The sequence below is a fragment of the Pantherophis guttatus genome, chromosome 2 (genome assembly GCF_059756535.1).
Source record: "Pantherophis guttatus breed Tessera chromosome 2, ASM5975653v1, whole genome shotgun sequence".
NCBI classification, from domain to species: domain Eukaryota; kingdom Metazoa; phylum Chordata; class Lepidosauria; order Squamata; family Colubridae; genus Pantherophis; species Pantherophis guttatus.
Window position 1 is genome coordinate 162,604,183 of NC_142064.1, and position 20,996 is coordinate 162,625,178.

The window sequence follows — 20,996 nt, forward strand, 5'->3', positions numbered from 1 at the left end:
CTAAAACGTGTGCCAAAAGAAGCACTTGTATCGAAACAGTTGGAAAAAATACACTGCAAATCATAGAATCGTAGAAAACAAATTATCAGAATTGCTAGACAATTTGGTGTCTAACAGCAATAGCAATTCTAACAACTTTAATAAATCTTCTGGAGATATATAGGGATGGCAGGTTTTTTTAAACCCTTGGAATTATTTTTTTACCAGAAAATAGATGAAGGCTGTTCATATGAAACAGGATTAGCTTTTCCTTTTATCCTTCATGTTATAAAGGCAGTCTGAGTATACGTTGCTCTGCATAATTAGTTGGTGAAGCTGTCTGGCTGTGCAATTTATATGCAGTGTAGATGCTGTGTCAGCTTTACTAAAACTGTTTGTGAGTTTTGCAATACAAGAATATATGATACAATCTTCATAAATATTCTGTTGTAGGTCCCTTCCCTTGCAAGGCCATTTCCAAAATTTACTGGCTAACAACAAAGAATGGGTGAGTATTATGAATGAGTAACATGACAATGTTGTGTGTTGTCTGTATAGAGTGACTTTTTAGTAACAAGAGAGGCTATTCCTGGAAACCTGCAACTGGTTAAGTAACAACAACCATGTGTCCTTTTCTACATATAATAAAGATTTGTATATAGTTATCAGATACAATGTTGCTGTCTCTTTTTAGGCAATTTGAATTGATGCTGTGGCCTTTCATACAGGATTTATAATCTGCCTTTTGCTACAGGCTTTCCTTCTCTTAACTATAAATAGTTATCCTGTAATTATAAAATTCCATATTTCATATCATTCAGTGAAAACCTGAATGAGAACAATGGAAAATACAATGAAGAAATGACAGCTAAAGATCAGATAGAATTGCATGTGATAAAATGAAAGGACTCCTTAAGTACTGTGTTTCCCCAAAAATAAGACCCTGTCTTATATTTTTTTGAACCCTGAAATAAGTACTTGGCCTTATTGCCATGTGCTCAAAAGCCCAATTGGGCTTATTATCGGGGGATTATTTTGGGGGAAACAGGTTACCTAAAATATAACAGTCAAGACTATCAGACGACCCTGAGGAGAGAAAGTTCTCAGTAAGTTGCCACCACAAGGAACAGCTTCTCTTTAAAGGAGTTTTGGAAAAGCAATGTCTATTTCTGTAATGTGGGAACCTGCGTTGGGGGATGAGGGAAAGAGATACTGCTTAGGGAACAATCAGGTAAGAAAAGGATAAGACCCCAGTGCTTAACAGTCAGAGAAAGAAACTGAGAATCTGCCTGAATTGATAAGGCCATTAAAAACGATAAAGTGAGATTTGTATTTTCAGACTTGCAAGATTCTATTAATGTAGCCTTACCACAAAATAGAATTAGGTCATCTGGTCATGTTTCCGGTCTGGTTTATCATGGAGGGCTGGCAATTTATAAGTATAAGTAAATGCATATAAGTAAAGTTACTTATTTACAGCAGTTATATATATATGATTATCTAAGCAACTCACAACAACACATAAGGAGCATATTAAAAACAAAGTACCCGTCCAAATCAATCATCCTCACAGCTCAAACTCCATTCTAGCCCAATGCTTGAAGGAACAAGCCACGTTTTCACAACCCACTGGGAGATTAAAAGGTTAAGGATCCCTCAGAATCTCGGGTACGAGGCTGTTCCATGACTGAGACACCAAGACCACTATTTAGGCCTTACAATGTTTTTCTTGTACAGGTAGTCCTCGAGTTACGACCACAACTGAGCCCAAAATTTATGTTGCTAAGTGAAACATTTGTTAAGTGAGTTTGCTCCATTTTACGACTTTTTCTTGCCACAGTTAATAGTTAAGTTAATAACATGGTTGTTAAATGAATTTGGATTCCCCCATTGACTTCGCTTGTCAGAAGATTGCAAAAGCTGATCACATGTCCCCAAGACAGTGCAACTGTCATTAATGTGAGTCAGTGGCCAAGCATCTGGATTTTGATCACCTGATCATGGGGTGAAAAATGGCCCTAGGTCTCTTTTTTCAGTGCTGTTGTAACTTTGAACGGCCACTAAATGAACTGTTGTAAGTCAAGGACTACCTGTATGGTATGCTTGCTAATGTTTTAAAGGATTTCATTCTAAAGATGGAGAGATGCAGTTTTCAGTAAGACCATTTTAAAAAAATCCTAGCTATGAAATGCTATTAAAATGAAGACTCAGAATATTATCTGTTTTTCTTTAAGGCTCCCTTACCTCATATTCCAAGGAGGAATGCCTCGAGCCAGCTATGGTGACCGGCATAGCATTACAGTTGTTCATGGAGGTCGGCAGATTGCCTTTGACTTCACATCACGGGTGATAGACTTCTTTGTCATTGCCAATGCTGAACCATTCGCAGGTATGTAGAAGGCTGAAATAGTGATCTAATACAGTATCATTTCTGAACTCTTGGAGACTAATTCACTAATTTGACTAGTGAGTGGTTTGTTCCCTTGTCACACCATTCCTCTATATTCCTTAGAACTGAACTGCTTGCCTATTCATTTTTAGGTTCAATTACATTTAAACCCTAAGCCACTTAAGTTTTTAAAGACTGTGAAGCAACGATTAACTTGCCCATAGCTCAAAATGTGTTTCTGATACCCTGCTCCAAATACCTTTGTTGCAGAGGCACATTCTGCCAAGTATCACTTTCTTTTGCAGATAATTTTAGGGGGTATGCCCTGGTTTTGCAATATTATTTTGTGAAGTTATCCCTATCGTCTGTTTTGCAAATATTTAGATACCAGGGTAGGGCGCTGTTGTTCATTCAAGCACTTTCATTTTGTTTTCTGTTTTATATCCAGCCTTTTATCTCACCCAGTACAGTAGGTAGAAATGTACAATAATCTGTCAGTGGCTTTGTTGTAGGTTGCTATCATCAGATTCTTTGTTTTGTTGTAGTATATTTCACATATATTATGCAGTGATCTTATTCCATTAGCTTGTATTAAATACACAAAGTATATTCAAAGTTTAAATAGTATTTAAATGTATTAAATGTACATTAAAGTGAAAACAAAATGTTCAGATAAAGGAGTGAAATATAAAATGTTGGGGAAAATTGATTTTAAATATTTTTTTTTTTAAATTTTTTAATTTATTTATTTAAAACAGTACATCAAACAAAAAAAGAAATAGTCAAACAAACGATCGCGACAGAAATTTTACATGATATTTACACTTTCTACGGTATGTAGGCTTCAGTCAAGTTTAACAAAAATTAAGCATAGGCCTGGTTATACTTGACTTTTTGGGTGTCTGTTGTTCAACCAAACATACCATTTGTCCCAACATTGGAAATATACGGAGTCCTTTTGATCTCGCAATGCTTTAGTCAGTCTGTCGGCTTCCGCATAATCCAAAATTTTCTCCAGAATCAAATCTTCAGCCGGCAGGTCTTTCCCCTTCCAATGTTGGGCGAAACATATTCTTGCTGACGTGGTGATAAATACACACAGACACCATATATTTGTGCCTATATTATCTGGCCTAATGTTCAGTAAATAGTACTCTGGTTTCAGAATTAGGTTATAACCTGTGATTTCCATAATCCATGCCTGTATGGTTTTCCAGAATTCCCTCGTCCTGGAACAGGTCCACCACATGTGGAAATAGGTGCCGATCTCCCCGCACTTCCAACAGTTTGGTGAGAGATTTGGATACATTTTAGAAAGACGGGCAGGTGGAAGGTGCCATCTATACAGCATCTTGTACACATTTTCTTTATATGATGTTGCCCACAGGAGTTTCATATGTTTGAGCCAGATTTCTTCCCATTTGGTCAAATCAATTGGATAACCAATATTTCTCCCCCAGGCAATCATAGAATCTTTAACTATTTCATCCCCTATCCAATAGTCTATTAGAAGTTTATATATCCTTGATAACATTTTATCCTCTTTTCCTAGAATAATATTGTCCAGATCATGTTGATTCAAATTAATACCAGCTTGTTCCCTATCTTTTTTAAATTTCGAGCAAATTTGGGCATAAGCCCACCAATCCAGTTGTCTTCCCTGCAACTCCAACTCATTTCTTGTTTTCAGACTGCCACGGGGGTCCAAAAGTTCCCGGTAAGAGAGGTGATTTTCTTTGTTATATAGAGGCCTATACGTTATAGCTTCGAGTGGGACCAGCCAGGAGGGGACTGAAAAGTAAAATTTACCCTTAATTTTCCTCCATGACTCAATTAGCATATTCCTCACATAATGTCCTGCAAGGCACCTGTGCTTTGGGATTTTATTTTGCCAAAGAAAATAATGCCATCCTTGATGTAACCCCTCACCTTCCAAAATCAACAACCTCCTTCTTCTCAGCAATATCCAATCCCTGATCCAGACTAAATTTGCGGCCTGATAGTAGAATTCCCATTTTGGAACACCAAATCCTCCTCTTTCTTTAAGTTCTTGAAGCATTTTAAGTTTAATTCTGGGTTTTTTATTTTGCCAAATGAATTTAAGGACATAGGAATTTAATTTTTTAAAAAAATTATTATCCAGTCTAACTGGTGCTGTGTAGAATAGGTATATCCATTTCGGAAGTATATAAGTTTTTATAATTGCTATTCTACCTAGTAGGGATATCTGCATGTTCTTCCATTTCTCTAGATCCTGACCTGTTCTCTTGAGAAGGTTCAGATAGTTATCTTCTTTGATCGTGGAGCATTTGGCTGATATAATAATGCCTAGGTATTTTAGTTTGTTTACAATTTGGAACCCCAAATTCACTTCTAATTCTTTCCCTTGCTTTACTGTTAAATTTTTGGCAATAATTTTAGTTTTTTCCCTATTGACTTTTAATCCCGCCACCTTACCATATTTTTCTATTTCCTGGGTCAGACACGGTCCCGATATCAACGGATCTTCTAATATAAATACTATGTCATCAGCGTAAGCCTGCACCTTATATTGTTGATTTTGGATATAAAGACCTTTTATCCCCGTATTACGTCTAATTTCCCTCAATAAGGGTTCTAATGACAGAATAAATAGCAATGGGGAAAGCGGACACCCTTGTCTAGTTCCTTTCTCAATATCAATTTGACCGGATACATCACCATTAATTGAAATTTTAGCAGTCTGCTTCGAATAAATTGCACGGATTGCCCGAATAAATCTTTCTCCAAATTGCATATGTTGCAGTAAACCTATTAAAAAACTCCAGTTCACACGATCAAAGGCCTTATGTGCATCCATGAATACCAGGGCCAATTGTTTATCAGTATGGGTTTCGTAATATTCCAAAACATTCATGACTATTCTTACATTATCTCTAATCTGTCTGCCTGGTAAGAAACCAGTGTCACCAGTGATCTTATTCCATTAGCTTGTATTAAATACACAAAGTATATTCAAAGTTTAAATAGTATTTAAATGTATTAAATGTACATTAAAGTGAAAACAAAATGTTCAGATAAAGGAGTGAAATATAAAATGTTGGGGAAAATTGATTTTAAATATTGATAGTAGTTGAAAAGTCACATATCTTCCCTATCACAATACATTGATATAACAATCTGAAACAAACCTTACTTTATTGAAATGCAGGAACTGTTTCACAATGTTCACATCTTTTTTCTGATTTGCACCAATACATCATAGTTTTGTTTTTCTTAATTGCTATCTGGAACATTTAATTGTACAAACAAATAGTTTAGAGCAGGAAGGAAATTAGACCTGCTTCTTGTACTGGTGATTGCTGGGACTTAATGAGAGACAGACTTCAAGGTGAAAGGGCCCAAATGTCCTTTGGATTTAAGCCATTCTTTCTTCCCTCAAAGATTTGACTCCTAATTTACCAGGAAGCACTGGAGACTCATACTACTTGGGAAGGCTATCTTAAGTATCTGCAAACGAGTAAGCTTTCTTCATATGAAGCCCTGGGCTTTTCCTTATCTTGGTCTTGCTCCATCCCTTTGGCTTTGCTTCAGTTGCTTCCAGACAGAAGGAGCTGTTAATGCTATGCTCCATTCCTGTTCCTTGGGGGTGGGGGAAGAGAAAGAGAAAGAGAGAGAGAGAGAGAGAGAAAAGAAACACAAGCATTGAGCTCAGCTTTCTTCTGTGTTGCTGCCAAAAGAGGCAGTGCAACCTCAGTCCCTTGGAAGTTCAGGGTCCTAGTGACAGCGCTTTGCTGACAAGCTGCTGGCACGAACCGCATGAATTGCAATGTAAACCGGAACTTGCCTGCTTAATCCAGGAAATTGTTCAGTCATCTGAGGTTTCTGTGGCTTGCAGTGGCTGCTTTCTGAAGCCTTAGCCAGTCTTACTTATTGTTTGTTTTGCTCAGCACTTTGAGCCCTTCGGTCACTCGTTGTCCATGAGTAATATTCCTATAATTGTACGCCTGGTGTTGAGAAGCTGTTGTGTTTATTCAGGGTCTGGGCTCCAGTCAGTTGGGATGGCTTCTGAAAAAACAGGTTGTTGGGGAGAGTGTACAAAAGTGCTGGCTACTCTGCCAGTTGGAAATAATACGAGAGGAGAATATCTCTCTTTTCCAAGAACTGCTCCGGTGGAGAAATGGCACTCTTTTTTTTAATTATTGTATGTTTTTATACAGTGTTTTCTGCCTGAAATGTGCCACCAGATGTGGCCATTTCAGATGGCTTTGTACTTTGACTTAGCAATGCCTAATGAAGGAATGTTATCAGTAATGCTTAAGCAAAGTTTACATTGCACGGATACCAGCTTACAATGCATTTTGCAGGGCCACTTTTTGCATAGGGTGGGATATGCTTTTAATTGTGAAGATGTGGACTAATAACCAGATAGATAGGTAGGTAGGTAAGAGCCAGTTTAGCATAGAAACCAGGAAAACTCATCATCTCCTGTGAACTCACACATCTGTGGTTGAGACTTGGCTGCCTGCTCATAACAAGGCTGATTCATCTGCTGTGTGAGCCATGTCTGTGTGAGCACCTTGGCCTGAAGTGACATCTCCATCTTAGACCTGTATTGTGGGAAGTGCCAGGGTTTGCAGTGGCAAGGGCAAACACAACCCTGTCTGGTTTGAGGATACATTGATGAGAGGTTGGAATTCTAACTCTGATGAGAAGAGAGTCTGGTTGGCCAAACATCTCCCTCTTGGTCTAGGAGGCATAAGGCATGGGGCATGGTCCTCTTGGAATGAGAAGGGATGAAAGTAGAAATTCCGGGAGCTGAAGGGGGATGGAGGTGGGGAGGGTTCTATGTGCCCAGAGAGGGGGTGGGGCCTAATGAGAGGCAGCCTGGGGGGGAAGTGTTAGGAAGAAGTTGGCATGGCTTCACTCAGATAGAGTGGCAGGTGATTTGGGCATGAAACCAGAAATTGCTTCCCAGAACAGCAGTTATGCATAGAACATTTTGCACGTCCCTATTATTACATTTCACGAAAGCAAAAGTATGCGTATATCATCAGCACTCAGGAAGAAGTCATTTGGGTGTTCTAGAAGGTTCTTATCTTGCTTATCTCCTTCCTTAAATAAAGAAATGTTTTTTATCAGATTTCAGGCAGTTCTATAATTACTGTATTGATTGATGACATATAGTAGGAAAATGGTTAATGGTAATTTTACTTGCAAAGTGCACTGCTTATGTTATAGATGCTGGCACATGTTTGAAGGGAGATTACAATCCTACCCAAAAATGTTCCTCTTTTCAGCATAACATAATCTTTCCAATAAACGTCTGTAAAATTATAGTTTTTGTTGTTATAGTTGTTAATTATTGTTAAGTTTATTTATTGATAAATCTGTTTATATCTTTGTGTCTATTATGTTACACAGATATGTAATTTAAAGGTTTTTTTAGAGGAAAGAAGGAAGAATTCATTTACTTTTTTAAAAAATACTTTTTTTGAAAAATAAATCAAATTCTGCCTGGAATTAAATATGAATATCTTTAATTAATTTTTGATTAATTTAAATGTTGCTACCTGTTTACTTTTTTTTACATATAAATCATGTGACAATTTAAAGTTGCATGTGATAAAATTGTTAAATATGAAATTTTAGATATTTTTAAAGATTTGACATTTTGGAGGAGCTATGAATAATTCTTTGATAACACATTTTCTGAGCTTCCAGGATCCACTGTAACCTGAAAACTGTAACGATGCATTAGCGGAAAGTACATGCTGAGACTCTGGAATGGAAATAGCAATAGCACTTAGACTTATATACCACTTCATAGTGCTTTACAGAAATGTGTGTATAGTGATCATAGGGAAGAATCAGTGTTGCTAACTTCAGTTTTAATAGCATTTATTTTAACTGAAATGTAATGCTAACTTATCTGCATTTTCTTTTCCAAAAGCAAATTAATAAGTTCTCCAGTAGAAGTAGTGTCAAAGCTATAACGCAATTCTTATTCTCCAGATAACGATTCTCGTAACTAGCCAAGTTGGTACATTTTAAGAACCTGAAATTTACCCAATTGGCCTAAGTTCAAACTCCCCCTGGGGCTAGATTATGGACTAGATAAAGTGTTGCAAGTTAAAACTGAATTTAGACAAAAGAAAGAGCTTAGTGGGTTGGGAAAGAGTTAGAGCCTTTCAGAAGGGACTTTTTTCCCCCTCTAGTTACATATGTCTCTTCCTGGAAAGATCTGATTTAGCTACCAATATTGATGGGTTTGTGTACCACTTGATTGGATTGTTGTAATCCATTTGGTGAAAGGGTGGATGCCCTTGAAAAATTAGCCAAGCTGTCAACTGAATTCAAGTCTGAGCATGTAACACTTTTCTGACTAAACCATGTCGGTTCCCAATAGGTTTATCACAGGGCTGTCTTAATGCATGGGCCTGATGGGCACTTGTCCGTGGGCCCTACAAGCATAGGGGCCCCATACTAATCTGTGTATGTTAACCCTTCTATGTGCCTTGTATCATATAAATACAGCAACATATTTATTGCATTTTACTGCATTTTTAAATTAATACTAACATGCAAATATATGTTTAATTTTATTGACCATTTACATTTTTATTCCTGTGAGTAATTGTCGTAGGGGCCCCAGTACACTGCTTTGCCCGGGGGCCCATAATGCTGTTAAGATGGCCCTGAGTTTATGGCTAAAATGTCATTAATGTTTTGGAATTTTCTATCTTGAAAAAATGACTTCCTCTTTAAATAGTTATCTGGGAATTACATTCCTCTGGTAAAAGACTTTTGAACATGCCATTTTGGACAGTGGGTTGCCTTCAGTTATAAAGGCCATGGACTTTTGGGTGGTGGCTCCAGTGCTATGAAGTTCCCTTCCATAAAAGTGGAATCTGATGTCACTTTAGAATGTTTAGGAATAATGTAAACACTCACTTTTGTCTCTTAGTCTTTATTCAGTGGTGGGATTCAGCCAGTTTGCACCACTTCGGGAGAACCGGTTATTAACTTTCTGAGCAGTTTGGCAAAGTGGTTGTGGGAAGAAATCATTAGGGGCAGAGAACCGGTTGTTAAATTACTTGAATCCCACCACTATCTTTATTGTGTTTCTATGTTCCTAGATTTTACAAAAATGACACCCAGGGGTTTACAGCATAAAAATGTGAGATTCCCCTAACTCAGTATTAAATACTAGATTCTTGCTGAACCTTTAACCTAGATAAACCTTGTAACTAGTATTTTGAGTTTGTGCATCCCTCTGTGAAATGATAGTTATAGATGATTCTCTCTCCCACAGAGTTTGATGATCCTTCCGCCATGGTGGTATTGGCAGAAGAAGAACTAGTAGTAATAGATCTGAAATCTCCTGGCTGGCCATCTATCCAACCCCCGTATCTTGCATCTCTCCACTGCTCGGCCATCACATGTTCTCACCATGTCTCCAACATTCCTCTAAAATTGTGGGAAAGGATCATCAATGTTGGGAGCAAGCAGAATGTTCAGTTTTCTAATATGGTATGACTTGCATGTCCTACTGAAATAGGGATGCATTTGAAGTGGGTGCAGATTGTGATTGTTTTTCTCCTTGGTTAATATTGAATTTTGAATGACCTCAAATAAGGCTTTGGAGGTAAAAAGTATTCCTGCTTCTAAGGAAATATAGGAGCAAAGGGGAAAATGACAGTCTCAGCACCAGTTTCATTTGATAAGTTGTATAGTACCTGCTTGATTGACATTAGAGGAAAAATAAAGAATATAAGATGAATTAGAGATTGTGAATAATCCTGCCATGGTGATAAAGTACTCTTTGCTAGTACTAATATAATGTGGCAGAAGTATGAATCCAGAACTTACCTGCTACTCATTAAGGCAGCTGCATTATTTTTCACTGGGGGGAGGGGTGGGCTCATAGTATTCCTGGAAATAGGAACAATTGTTTTAATTGGGACAGAGACAGGTGCTTCATTTGGTCTTCTCCATAGTTCACCCAAATCAACTCTAAAATATTGCCTAGCTCACTAATGAAATTATTGGTAGATAATTTTAGCCACAAAATTATCCCAAGAGTTTGTTATTATGAGGAAAACTAGTTTTCCCACTAACACTAATGCAGGTAGTCCTCAACTTACAATCACAATGGAGCCCCAAATTTCCATTCCTAAGAAAGACAGTTGTTAAGCCCCATTTTATGATCTTTCTTATCACAGTTATTAAATTAATCATTGCAGTTGTTTGGTTAGTAACACGGTTGTTAAATGAATCTGGCTTTCCCATTGACTTTGCTTGTCAGAAGGTCGCAAGAGGGGATCACCATGACCCCAAGATACTGCAACCGTTATTAATATGAGTCTGTTGGCCAGCGTCTGAATTTTGACCATGCAATGGTTGTAAGTGTGAAAAACAGTCCGAAGTCATGTTTTTCAATGCAGTTGTAACTTCAAATGGTCACAAAATGGTTGTAAGTCGAGGACTGCCTGTATCTATCCCTTTGCTTTTTTATATGTCACTCTTGTGTGTCATGCAGTGAAGCTTAATCTTCCTTTTTATTTAAAAGTAACCGAATCCTGTACTTCTATTAAATCTTGCCCAGTTGTATAGTTATCTGCTTATCGGATATTATTTCCAAGCAGATCAGGAAAGAGTATCTTTCTGAAATTTTGGAAAGGTGTTGTCTTGTCAATTGGCAGAGCTCAAAAAAACTGAAATTGGGTCAGATTTCATTAGCACTTAAGAGTGTGAAAGCTAAGATTTGCTGCCAGCCTGGAAGATGCATAATGGGTTGCGTGAACCAACCTTACCTGCTGATCTCTGTCATATCCATGTTCCTCAGTCCCTACAGTAACTCTGTTATATAGATATTTGTATAGTATAGGAGAAGGGAGACTCTGGACATGTATTGATGTACATCTGTAGAGTTTCTTAACAGGAAGGGGGATTTGTGTTCAGCTGCAGTCCATCCTCACATGGAAAAATTGCACATGAATGCATGCAGTCATACATGCATAGAGTCATTTCAGATTTAGATTTTTAGATTTTATTGAACTTCTATACCGCCCTTCTCCCAAAGGACTCAGGGCGGTGTACAGCCATATTAAAACACATATACACCACAAAATTTAAGAACAATTTAAAAACAAATATATAAAATTTGGCCCACGAAATTAAAAACTAACAAACACCCAATTTAAAATTCCTATTAGGCCAGCCCGGCTTGTTGGAATAAAAGAGTCTTCAGGGCGCGGCGAAAGGTACGCAGGTCGGGGATCATACGAACCTCTAGGGGCAACTCATTCCAGAGGGCTGGTGCCCCCACAGAGAAGGCTCTCCCCCTGGGTATCGCCAGTTGACATTGTTTGGCTGACGGCACCCTGAGGAGCCCCTCTCTGTGGGAGCATATTGGCCGGTGGGAGGCTATCGGCGATCTCGTATATACCCCGGTCCTAAGCCATGGAGCGCTTTAAAGGTGGTAACCAACATCTTGAATCGCATAAACAAGTGGTTGATGGATTTTAATTGCTTCCTGCTACCAAGTCTTTTATTCTGTAAAGACATCATGGTCCTTCACTGTTTGTGAACTCTCCTCCCACAATTTCTCTTTTCCCAGCCCTGGCCAATTAATGGGGGTACCAGCAAAGCTCCAGATCCTCCCCAGCGGGATTTACTGCTTACCGGGTAGGTATAAGCATGCAAATTCATCCTTGGCTTTACTCCTGTAGAAACAGTAACTCGTCACTGCCTTATTCCCCTCTGCTTAGTCTGTAACAAGCAATCAATAGAAAATAAGGGCCATAACCTTTGCAGCAAGTAAATGAGGTGCCAATCATTTTGGAAATGACCAAATTGCAGGCTTTAAATTGGCTTTCTGAACACTCCATTTTAAAAACGACCTTTTAACATGTAAGTAAACAAGTGGGCTAGGATGCTACAGGTGATGTAATCCTTCATGCTCTGCACATTAAGTAGCCTCATATTGCTGCCTTTTCTATCTAGAATTTCAAAAAGAGAAAAAAGTGTTCTAAAAGGATTTTCAGGATTTTTGTGCAAATTCCTGATTGTACTTAAAGACCCAAACACTTTGCCAGTTAAATTAAAGAGAGATATTTGCATGCAAGAGTTGGGATATGGTAGTCCTGATAGCCAAATGTTACTGATGCTGTTTCTGGAATATGATACTTCTTCACCAAACCTCATATAATCAATTAGGATACAAATCAATTTCTTATGTACTGCTGTAAGCAGTAAAATGGGGATAGATCAGTCATTATCCCCCCCCCCCACACACATAACAATGTGAGATCTGTTTGATCTCACATGAAGGTGCATGGAATATATATCTGTGTGTATACATACACATGTGTAATACCAATATTTTAAAAAACACATTCATTTTTTTTAAAAAAAATAGCTGTGGTTTATATAGATCTCCTATATCTATCCTGCAAAAATCAGGAGGGTAACAAAGCGTTGCAGTTGGTTCAGGAATTTTGTAACTGTAATTTAAGAAATGAAAATAGAGGAGAAGTGGAACTAGAGAGAGGAAAATTGGTAAGTCCAGGCACCAATTATTTAAGTGCTATGTAGGGATTAGACAGACTAGTAACCATGGTAGGGAAGGATAGCCCAAGACTAGTAAACCAAAAGTGGACTGATAAACATTCAAATTGTTTATGGCAATTTATTTCTTTTATATTTGATTTACTAAGTTGAGCAATGAGAGAGAAGCTACTTTAGAACACTCATTGGAAAGAAAAGTCCCTTTCCAGGTAAATATTTTTTAATATACTTCAGAACTATTGGAAACAAGTATGGATAGAACATAGCTGCCCTACTTTTCTTTATCTTGATGAACTAAGGAGGAGGAACAGGCAAGTGTCCTCAAAAGACTTGCTGCCAGGCACCTGCAGACTGATGTGACCAAGAAATGTTCTGGGGCAGCTCTTCTTTCTGCACTAGGCAGATCAGCTCAGTATTGGTTTGGGCTATATGCCTATCTGTATAGTATAGGCTCAGTATGCACTTGATGACATTCTTCCCCAATCTGATGACCTCCAAGTGGTCTTCACCTGCAGTGACATAGATTTCTAGCCAGCATGCTGACTGGAGATTATGGATCTGAAGTCTAAATAGTCTGGAGACACCAAGTATGGAAAGGCTGCCCTACAATATTCTGCCAAAACTGCTTTGAGGTGCATGCAGAGAGAGATCAGTGTGAAAAGGAATTTCGCATAATGAAAGTTTTGTAAGCCTACATGAATAGCAAGAGGAAATTTAGATTATTATTTTTCCCATTAATACTTAATATGTATTGACTAAAACGCTTCCACCAAGCTAGCCTTGATTATGGAGCAGCCAGTCATTCAGCATCTCACTTGCTTAGAAATCAGGGTGTGATTCTGATATAACCTGCCTTTCTGCTTTGGGCTCAGGCACGAGGATGGCACAGTGCGGTTCTGGAATGCATCTGGTGTGTGTCTAAGCCTCCTGTATAAACTCAGCACAGTGAAGGTGTTTCTCACTGATGCAGATCTCAATGACAATATGAACCAACTGGGAGAGGATGAATGGCCTCCACTGCGCAAGGTAAGCAGCCTTAACCTGCCGAAGCCAAAGCTTGTTCCATATTATGTACTTTCAAAGAAGTGCTCTTTGCAGTACTGTATTTTTGTGCTCAGGTGATATTTGTTGCTTCTTTCTCTGCTGCATTAGGTTGGCTCCTTTGACCCTTACAGTGATGACCCCAGACTTGGAATCCAGAAGATCTTCTTATGCAAATACAGTGGCTATTTAGCTGTAGCAGGGACAGCAGGACAGGTACTAATAGGATGAATATATATCAAAGGGATTTGTATGGGCTATTGTAGCTTAGAGACCTGTGCTTTCACACTGGTACAATTATCCTTCTTAATTAGACAGATCTGTTAGATCGTCTCTGTTATCCTAACAATTTCAGGGTTGGGGGAATTGGATGAAATCCAGCCTACTCAGATATTGTGTCCTTTCTGTGCTAATCTGGCTAAAAAGTGGATTCTCAGACAATGGTCTCTTCACTGCACACTGGGGAAATAATTTCCAAACTCTAGCAAGCCATATCTCTTCAGCAATCCTTCTGCATGCAGTACCCAAGTGTTGCTATTTACTCAACGTGTTCCCAAATACAGCTACAATTACAGGTAATCCTCCCTTAATGAACCCATTTATGATCAGAATATTCATTACTAATCAAAGCGGTTATTAGATGAAATATCATATGAATTGATTGCTTATCAAGAGCAGTTCTAGTAATCCTGATTACGATTCACTAGGCTAGGACTATGCCATTGTTAGGCCAGGACCTCATACTTCTCCTGCCCTGTTCATCTCCTCTTCAGCTCCCCCCCAACTTGTTTCCCCCAAATCTCTGTCCTTTTGACCTCTCTGCACTCCATTTCTGTGGCCCCTGCCACCCCACCCCAGTACCTGTTGACTTTCGTTAAAACCAAAATAAGGAAATAAAATAACAAGTATATAGTCAGACCAAAACATGAAACTTGATGGTGAATCCAACTAGCAACACATATATCACACACTCAACCAGAGGCTCCATCCAGACTAGCCCAAAATGTGGGAGACGATGTTGAGTTTCATGAGATTCCAGAGGACAGGCACCATGAGAGTGGAGACACACTTCCACAATGCCAGTAGATGGCATTTTTGAATCAAAGAAATCCAAAAGAGATCAACTAGGGCAGACGCCACAGGAGAGGGCAAGGAAAATATCAAGTAACCAATAGATGGCCTTTTTAAAAAAGAAATCAGGAATGCATCAACTAGGCTTTATGTCACATAGGGCTTGATAGCTTATAAACAACATCTTGAGTTGCACCGAGAAGCTTATCGGCAACCAGTGCAGCTTGCAAAGTTAACCAGCCCAGTGCAGACATATAGTTAGATGCACTTGATGTGTAAATGATGTATCACCTACTCGAGCAGGAAAGGCCAGTTATGACAAATAAATCACATATGCATCTATTTTGTTCTAAAGTGCATTCCTGTAGATACAAATTTGCTTTTAATGCCTCTGTTGGATTTTCATTGAAATATATTACATAAACCACGGTAGATTCCTGATGAACTTAGAACCATTTTAAAAACTGATACAGGAGTCATTCAGATATTGACTGCAAGAAGCACTTGTATTGATTTGTCAAACAGTGTTTTTTAATTATTAGCCCTTGTCCCAGTCTCCATAAACACGAAGGTAGCAGCCTGTCATGCTCAAGTAATTTTATGAATGATTTTTCTTTTACTGGTTTTTTTTTAAAGGCTGTCATAAAGCGAATACCAACAAGCAGCTGGAGTAGCACTATATGTGTAAAAATCTCTTGTTGCACTGCTGGATAAAATCTTAGACATTTCACAAAATGCTTACAGGGCATAATTTTCTAAATGTTTAGGGTAATACTGTTTTGGGTAATACGTTCTTGTTCTTACTGGTCATAGCATTGTAAATGTTCCCCTAAAAGCTGCTTGTGCAAAAACATTTTAATACAGGTAGTCCTCAGTAGTGACCATTCAAAATTACAATGGCACTGAAAAGAGTGAGTTATGACTATTTATTTATGGAATTTATATTGCCGCCTGTTCGCCCATGGCGACTCAAGACGGCTTACAGAATATAAAACCTCATATAAAAGCAATAAAACTAATAAAAGAAGAGTCATATAATAACTTCATATAATAAAATCATCCCCCACCCTGGCAACAGCATCTCACACGAGCCATTTAATGGGCTCCATCCCGCTCTGGGTTCCCCAGGCTTGCTGGCAGAAACAGGTCTTCAGTCTTCATTTCTCACACTTACGACCATTGCAGCATTCCTATAGTAGTTATGTGATCAAAATATAGATGCTTGGCAATTGATTCATATTTATTGCAGTATTCCAGGGTCATGTGATCCTCTTTTGCGACCTTCTAAGAAGCAAAGTCAATGGGGAAGCCAGATTCACTTAACAATTATGTCACTAACTTAACATCTTCACTGATTCACTTAACAATTGTGGCAAGAAAGGTGGTAAAAATTCATTTAACAGATTGCTTATTTAGCAACAGAAACTTTGGGCTGTTATGGTTGTAAGTCGAGGACTACCGATAGTCACTTTACTACCAGATAAGGCTTACATCTTGCTTCTATTTTATTTGGACTTTTTGGATGTTAAAACAACATCCTTTTCTTGGATTATGTCCCAAAATAAATGTGATGGTTGGAATTCCCTGCCCCTACCAAGGAACATGAAAATAAAGCAGTCTGAAAACAAATGAAATGGTGAATTGTTTTGCGCCGGTAAAAGGAGGAAGTGTATTTATTTTGGATTAAATGCTTGTGCAAATAATGTGGGATTTGCAGTATTGAGATTTCACAGGGCAGCTCTGAATGAAATCTATCTCTATCTGAAGGTCCTTGTCATGGAACTGAATGATGAAGAAGCGGAACAAGGGATTGAACACGCAGAAGCAGACTTTCTCCAGGACCAAGAAGGCTACAAGTGGAAGGGCCATGAACGCCTGAAAACCAGGGATGGGCCTGTCCAATTTGAGCCTGGCTTTCAGCCATTTGTCTTGGTTCAGTGTCAGCCCCCGGCAGTCGTCACATCACTGGCCCTTCATTCAGAATGGAAACTTGTGGCCTTTGGTACAAGCCATGGATTTGGGCTGTTTGATCATCAGCAGAAGCGGCTGGTTTTTGTGAAGTAAGTCACTTTCTGGGAAAGATGATACTTAAAAGAAGGCTTATGCGACATATATTGATATACAGCTTCTAAAGCTTTTCTGTTTTCAATTCTGGTGTTACTATCATATTTTTTGACATAATAACCTGGAGGTTTTGCAATGAACTCTAACCCAGGCAGGGAATGGCCTAGGTCACTGAGTCCCAGTTTTTTACATTCCTGGAGCTCTTTCAAACTGCACCACCATGGCTGCTGCTAATTCGGAGGTGAGAAAAAAAACTTAAAAGTTTAACATAACTGTGAAAACAAAAAGGCCATCCTGTAAAACCCACTGATAATTCTGTTGCTATCATAAATGGGCACTATGCAGCCTTGCATGATTAGCATTGCTCTACCTCTGGGTTGTCTAAACTGGACGTGGCCGTGGCCAGCATGTGACGCATCGGGCCCACAGGCTGGGAGTTTGACAGCCTTGCTCTACCTACTTTGATTTTAGCTTCCCTAAACTTTAAATGTAACTACTAGCCATCAAAGCATTGCTTACTCCTGATTTAAGTAAATCATTATCCTCCTCATTATTAGATTAGATTAGAATTCTTTATTGGCCAAGTGTGATTGGACACACAAGGAATTTGTCTTGGTGCGTATGTTCTCAGTGTACATAAAAGAAAAGATACATTCGCCAAGAATCATAAGGTACAATACTTAATAATAGTCATAGGGAACAATAAGCAATCAAATCATATTAGGAAACAGTCAATATAAATCCTAAGGATACCAGCACAAGCTTACAATCATATAGTCATTAATGGGAGGAGATGGGTGATAGGAACAATGAGAAGATTAATAGTAATGCAGACTTAGTAACTAGTTTGACAGTGTTGAGGGAATTATTTGTTTAGCAGAGTGATGGCGTTTAGGAAAAAACTGTGTCTGATTGTTCTGATGTGCAATGCTCTAAAGTGTCATTTTGAGGGTAGGAGTTGAAACAGTTTATGTCCAGGATGCGAATATCTGTTAAATTAGTTGTAATTTGTACTGGACATCTGAAAAATAATAGGAAAAGTATCAAGAGTATGTCTGTATAATTAGATGGAATTCTCTGGGCAAACTATAGAGAAGAATCCTGGTTCCCAAAATCCTACCAAAAAAAGAGCTTAAGCTCCAATTAGTTCAGATGCAATATAGAGACAAAATGTACCAAATGGGTGCCAGTTCCAACTAAGGGAGAAGAAGATTAGGGATTCTAAAACATTCTAGAACATAGCAGAATAGGTGGAAACTATGCTGCTTCTAACTGTTTCGCTGGCAAAATAAAAGCAAAGCCCTCCTGACTGCTAGGTGGGGAGGTGTTGACAGGTGGATTCTTCATGAACTTAGGACTGGTGTTCCATTAGAAAGATAAGGATCACCGAGATAATTTATCTGAAGTTACCATAAATATTAACCAGCTACACAATTTTAAAATACCAGGTCAATATGGCTTGGAAACTAATCTGTGACATTGATTTGATAGAAATCCACAAGTAACTATTGGAAGGCTCTTGACAGGGCTTCTAATATTTTGCTAGCATGTTGGTTGTAAAGATTGGCCAATGTTGGCATCTAGCAAAGTATATTAAGTGCACAGTTTAGTATTTTGAATGGAAGAAATGTCATAATGCCCTGGGATTAGACCACATGTCTACTGGCTTCCTTCTAGGTGCACCCTCCATCCTAATGATCATCTGGCCTTGGAAGGCCCGCTTTCCAGGGTGAAGTCCTTAAAGAAGTCTCTCCGTCAGTCCTTCCGCAGGATACGAAGGAGCAGAGTCTCAAATCAGAAGCGGCAAACTGCCCAGGTGAGGCAATGCGTTCTTTGGCTTAACATCCTTTTTTTTTTTTAATGACAGGTCAGTGGTGCTGGATCTTGATATTACCTTCCGTGGCACTGACATGTTGCAAGAAGAAAAGAATGAGATTCAAATAAGAGGGCTGCTTTTGAGTGAAGACAACTTGGACTTTTATTATTATTATTATTATTATTATTATTATTATTATTATTATTATTATTATTATTATTTAATTTCTATACCGCCCTCCTCCCGAAGGACTAGGGGCTGTGTACAGCCAATTAAAACATAATAAATATGCATCAATTTAAAAACCATTTAAAAGTAATAAATAATTTTGGCTCAGAATTAAAACCTAATTAAAACACCCAATTTAAAATCATTCACAAAGCCCAGCCTGGCGGAACAGTAGGGTTTTAAGAGCGCAGCGAAATACACGGAGATCAGAAATCTTACATATTTCCCGAAGGCAGTTCGTTCCAAAGGGCAGGAGCACCCACAGAGAAGGCTCTCCCCCTGGGTGTCGCCAGCCGACATAACTTGGCCGATGGCACCCTGAGGAGCCCCTCTCTGTGGGAGCGAACTGGCCGGTGGGAGGCTACTGGCGGCAGAAGTCGGTCTCAGAGGTACCCCAGCCCTAAGCCATGGAGCGCTTTAAAAGTGGTAACCAACACCTTGAATCGCACCCGGAAGACCACTGGGAGCCAGTGCAGCTCGCGCAGGAGAGGTGTTACATGGGCGTAACGGGTCACGACCATAACTACCCGCACGGCCGCATTCTGGACCAGTTGGAGCCTCCGAGTGCTCTTCAAGGGGAGCCCCATGTAGAGAGCCTTACAGTAGTCCAGCCGGGAGGTGACAAGGGCATGAGTGACCATGCGCAAGGCGTCCCGATCCAGAAAGGGTCACAACTGGCGGATCGGGCGAACCTGATAAAAAGCCCCCGTGGCCATGGCCATCATATGCTCTTCTAAAGACAGCTGTGCATCCAGGAGGACGCCGAGATTGCGAGCCCTCTCTGTGGGGGGGAGAGATTCACCCCCAATAGTCAGCGATGGCGCCAGCTGACTATATCGGGGCGCCGGAAGCCACAGCCACTCGGTCTTGGAAGGGTTGAGTCTGAGCCTATTTCTCCCCATCCAGACCCGCATGGCCTCCAGGCAGCAGGACATCGCATCAAGGGCATCATTGGGGTTGTTTGGGGTGGAGATGTACAGCTGAGTGTCATCAGCGTACTGATGGACTCTCACCCCAAAACCACGAATGATCTCACCCAGCGGCTTCACATAAATGTTGAACAGAAGGGGCGAGAGGACCGACCCTTGCGGCACCCCCCAATCGAGGCGTCTCGAGGTCGACCTCTGCCCCCCTGTCAACACAAACTGCAAGCGGTTGGAGAGGAAGGAGGAGAACTGCTGTAGCACGGTGCCTCCTATTCCCAACCCCCTCAACCGCTGCAGCATGATACCATGGTTGATGGTATCAAAAGCCACTGAGAGATCTAGTAGGACCAGGACAGAGGAGCAACCCCTGTCCCAAGCCCTCCAGAGATCATCCACCAATGTGACCAATGCCATTTCCGTGCTGTACCCCTGCCTGAAGCCCGACTGGTACCAGTCCAAATAAGTAGCTTCATCCAGGTATTGAGGAAGTTGTCGTGCCACCACACTCTCAACAACCTTCACCACAAAGCGCAGGTTGGAGACCGGATGGTAATTAGCTAAGATAGCCAGGTCCAGGGATGGCTTCTTGAGGAGGGGCCTCACCACTGCTCTTTCAAGGCGGCGGGAAAGACACCCTCACTCAAAGAAGCATTTATAATCCCCTGGAGCCAGCCTCGTGTAACCTCCCGGGAGGCCAGTACCAACCAGGAGGGACACGGGTCCAACAAACATGTGGCAGCACTAATCCTTCCCAGAATCCTGTCCACATCCTTGGGAGTCACAGGATCAAATCCTTCCCAGATAACATTCTCCAGACCTGCCCCGGTCTCCTCCCCTGGACTCACCCAGTCGGAGTCCAGGCCTTCCCTAATCTGAGCGACTTTATCATGCAGGAATTGTACAAAATCCTCAGCTCGACCCTGCAAGGGAT

General features: G+C 39.9%; 1 protein-coding gene across 6 annotated transcripts in view; it reads left to right on the plus strand.

Annotated features, from left to right (window-relative positions):
• The window catches only part of LLGL2 (LLGL scribble cell polarity complex component 2), an 80,326-nt gene that overhangs the window by 36,380 nt on the left and 22,950 nt on the right, over positions 1 to 20,996 (plus strand). For all 6 annotated transcript variants that reach the window (XM_087887183.1, XM_060691036.2, XM_060691035.2 and 3 more), the window contains exons 9-16: positions 433 to 487; positions 2,214 to 2,368; positions 9,663 to 9,880; positions 11,970 to 12,037; positions 13,792 to 13,945; positions 14,072 to 14,176; positions 16,799 to 17,091; positions 18,773 to 18,911. In XM_087887183.1, coding sequence (XP_087743309.1) covers positions 433 to 487; positions 2,214 to 2,368; positions 9,663 to 9,880; positions 11,970 to 12,037; positions 13,792 to 13,945; positions 14,072 to 14,176; positions 16,799 to 17,091; positions 18,773 to 18,911 — 1,187 coding nt within the window. The remainder of the gene's footprint in view (positions 1 to 432; positions 488 to 2,213; positions 2,369 to 9,662; positions 9,881 to 11,969; positions 12,038 to 13,791; positions 13,946 to 14,071; positions 14,177 to 16,798; positions 17,092 to 18,772; positions 18,912 to 20,996) is intronic.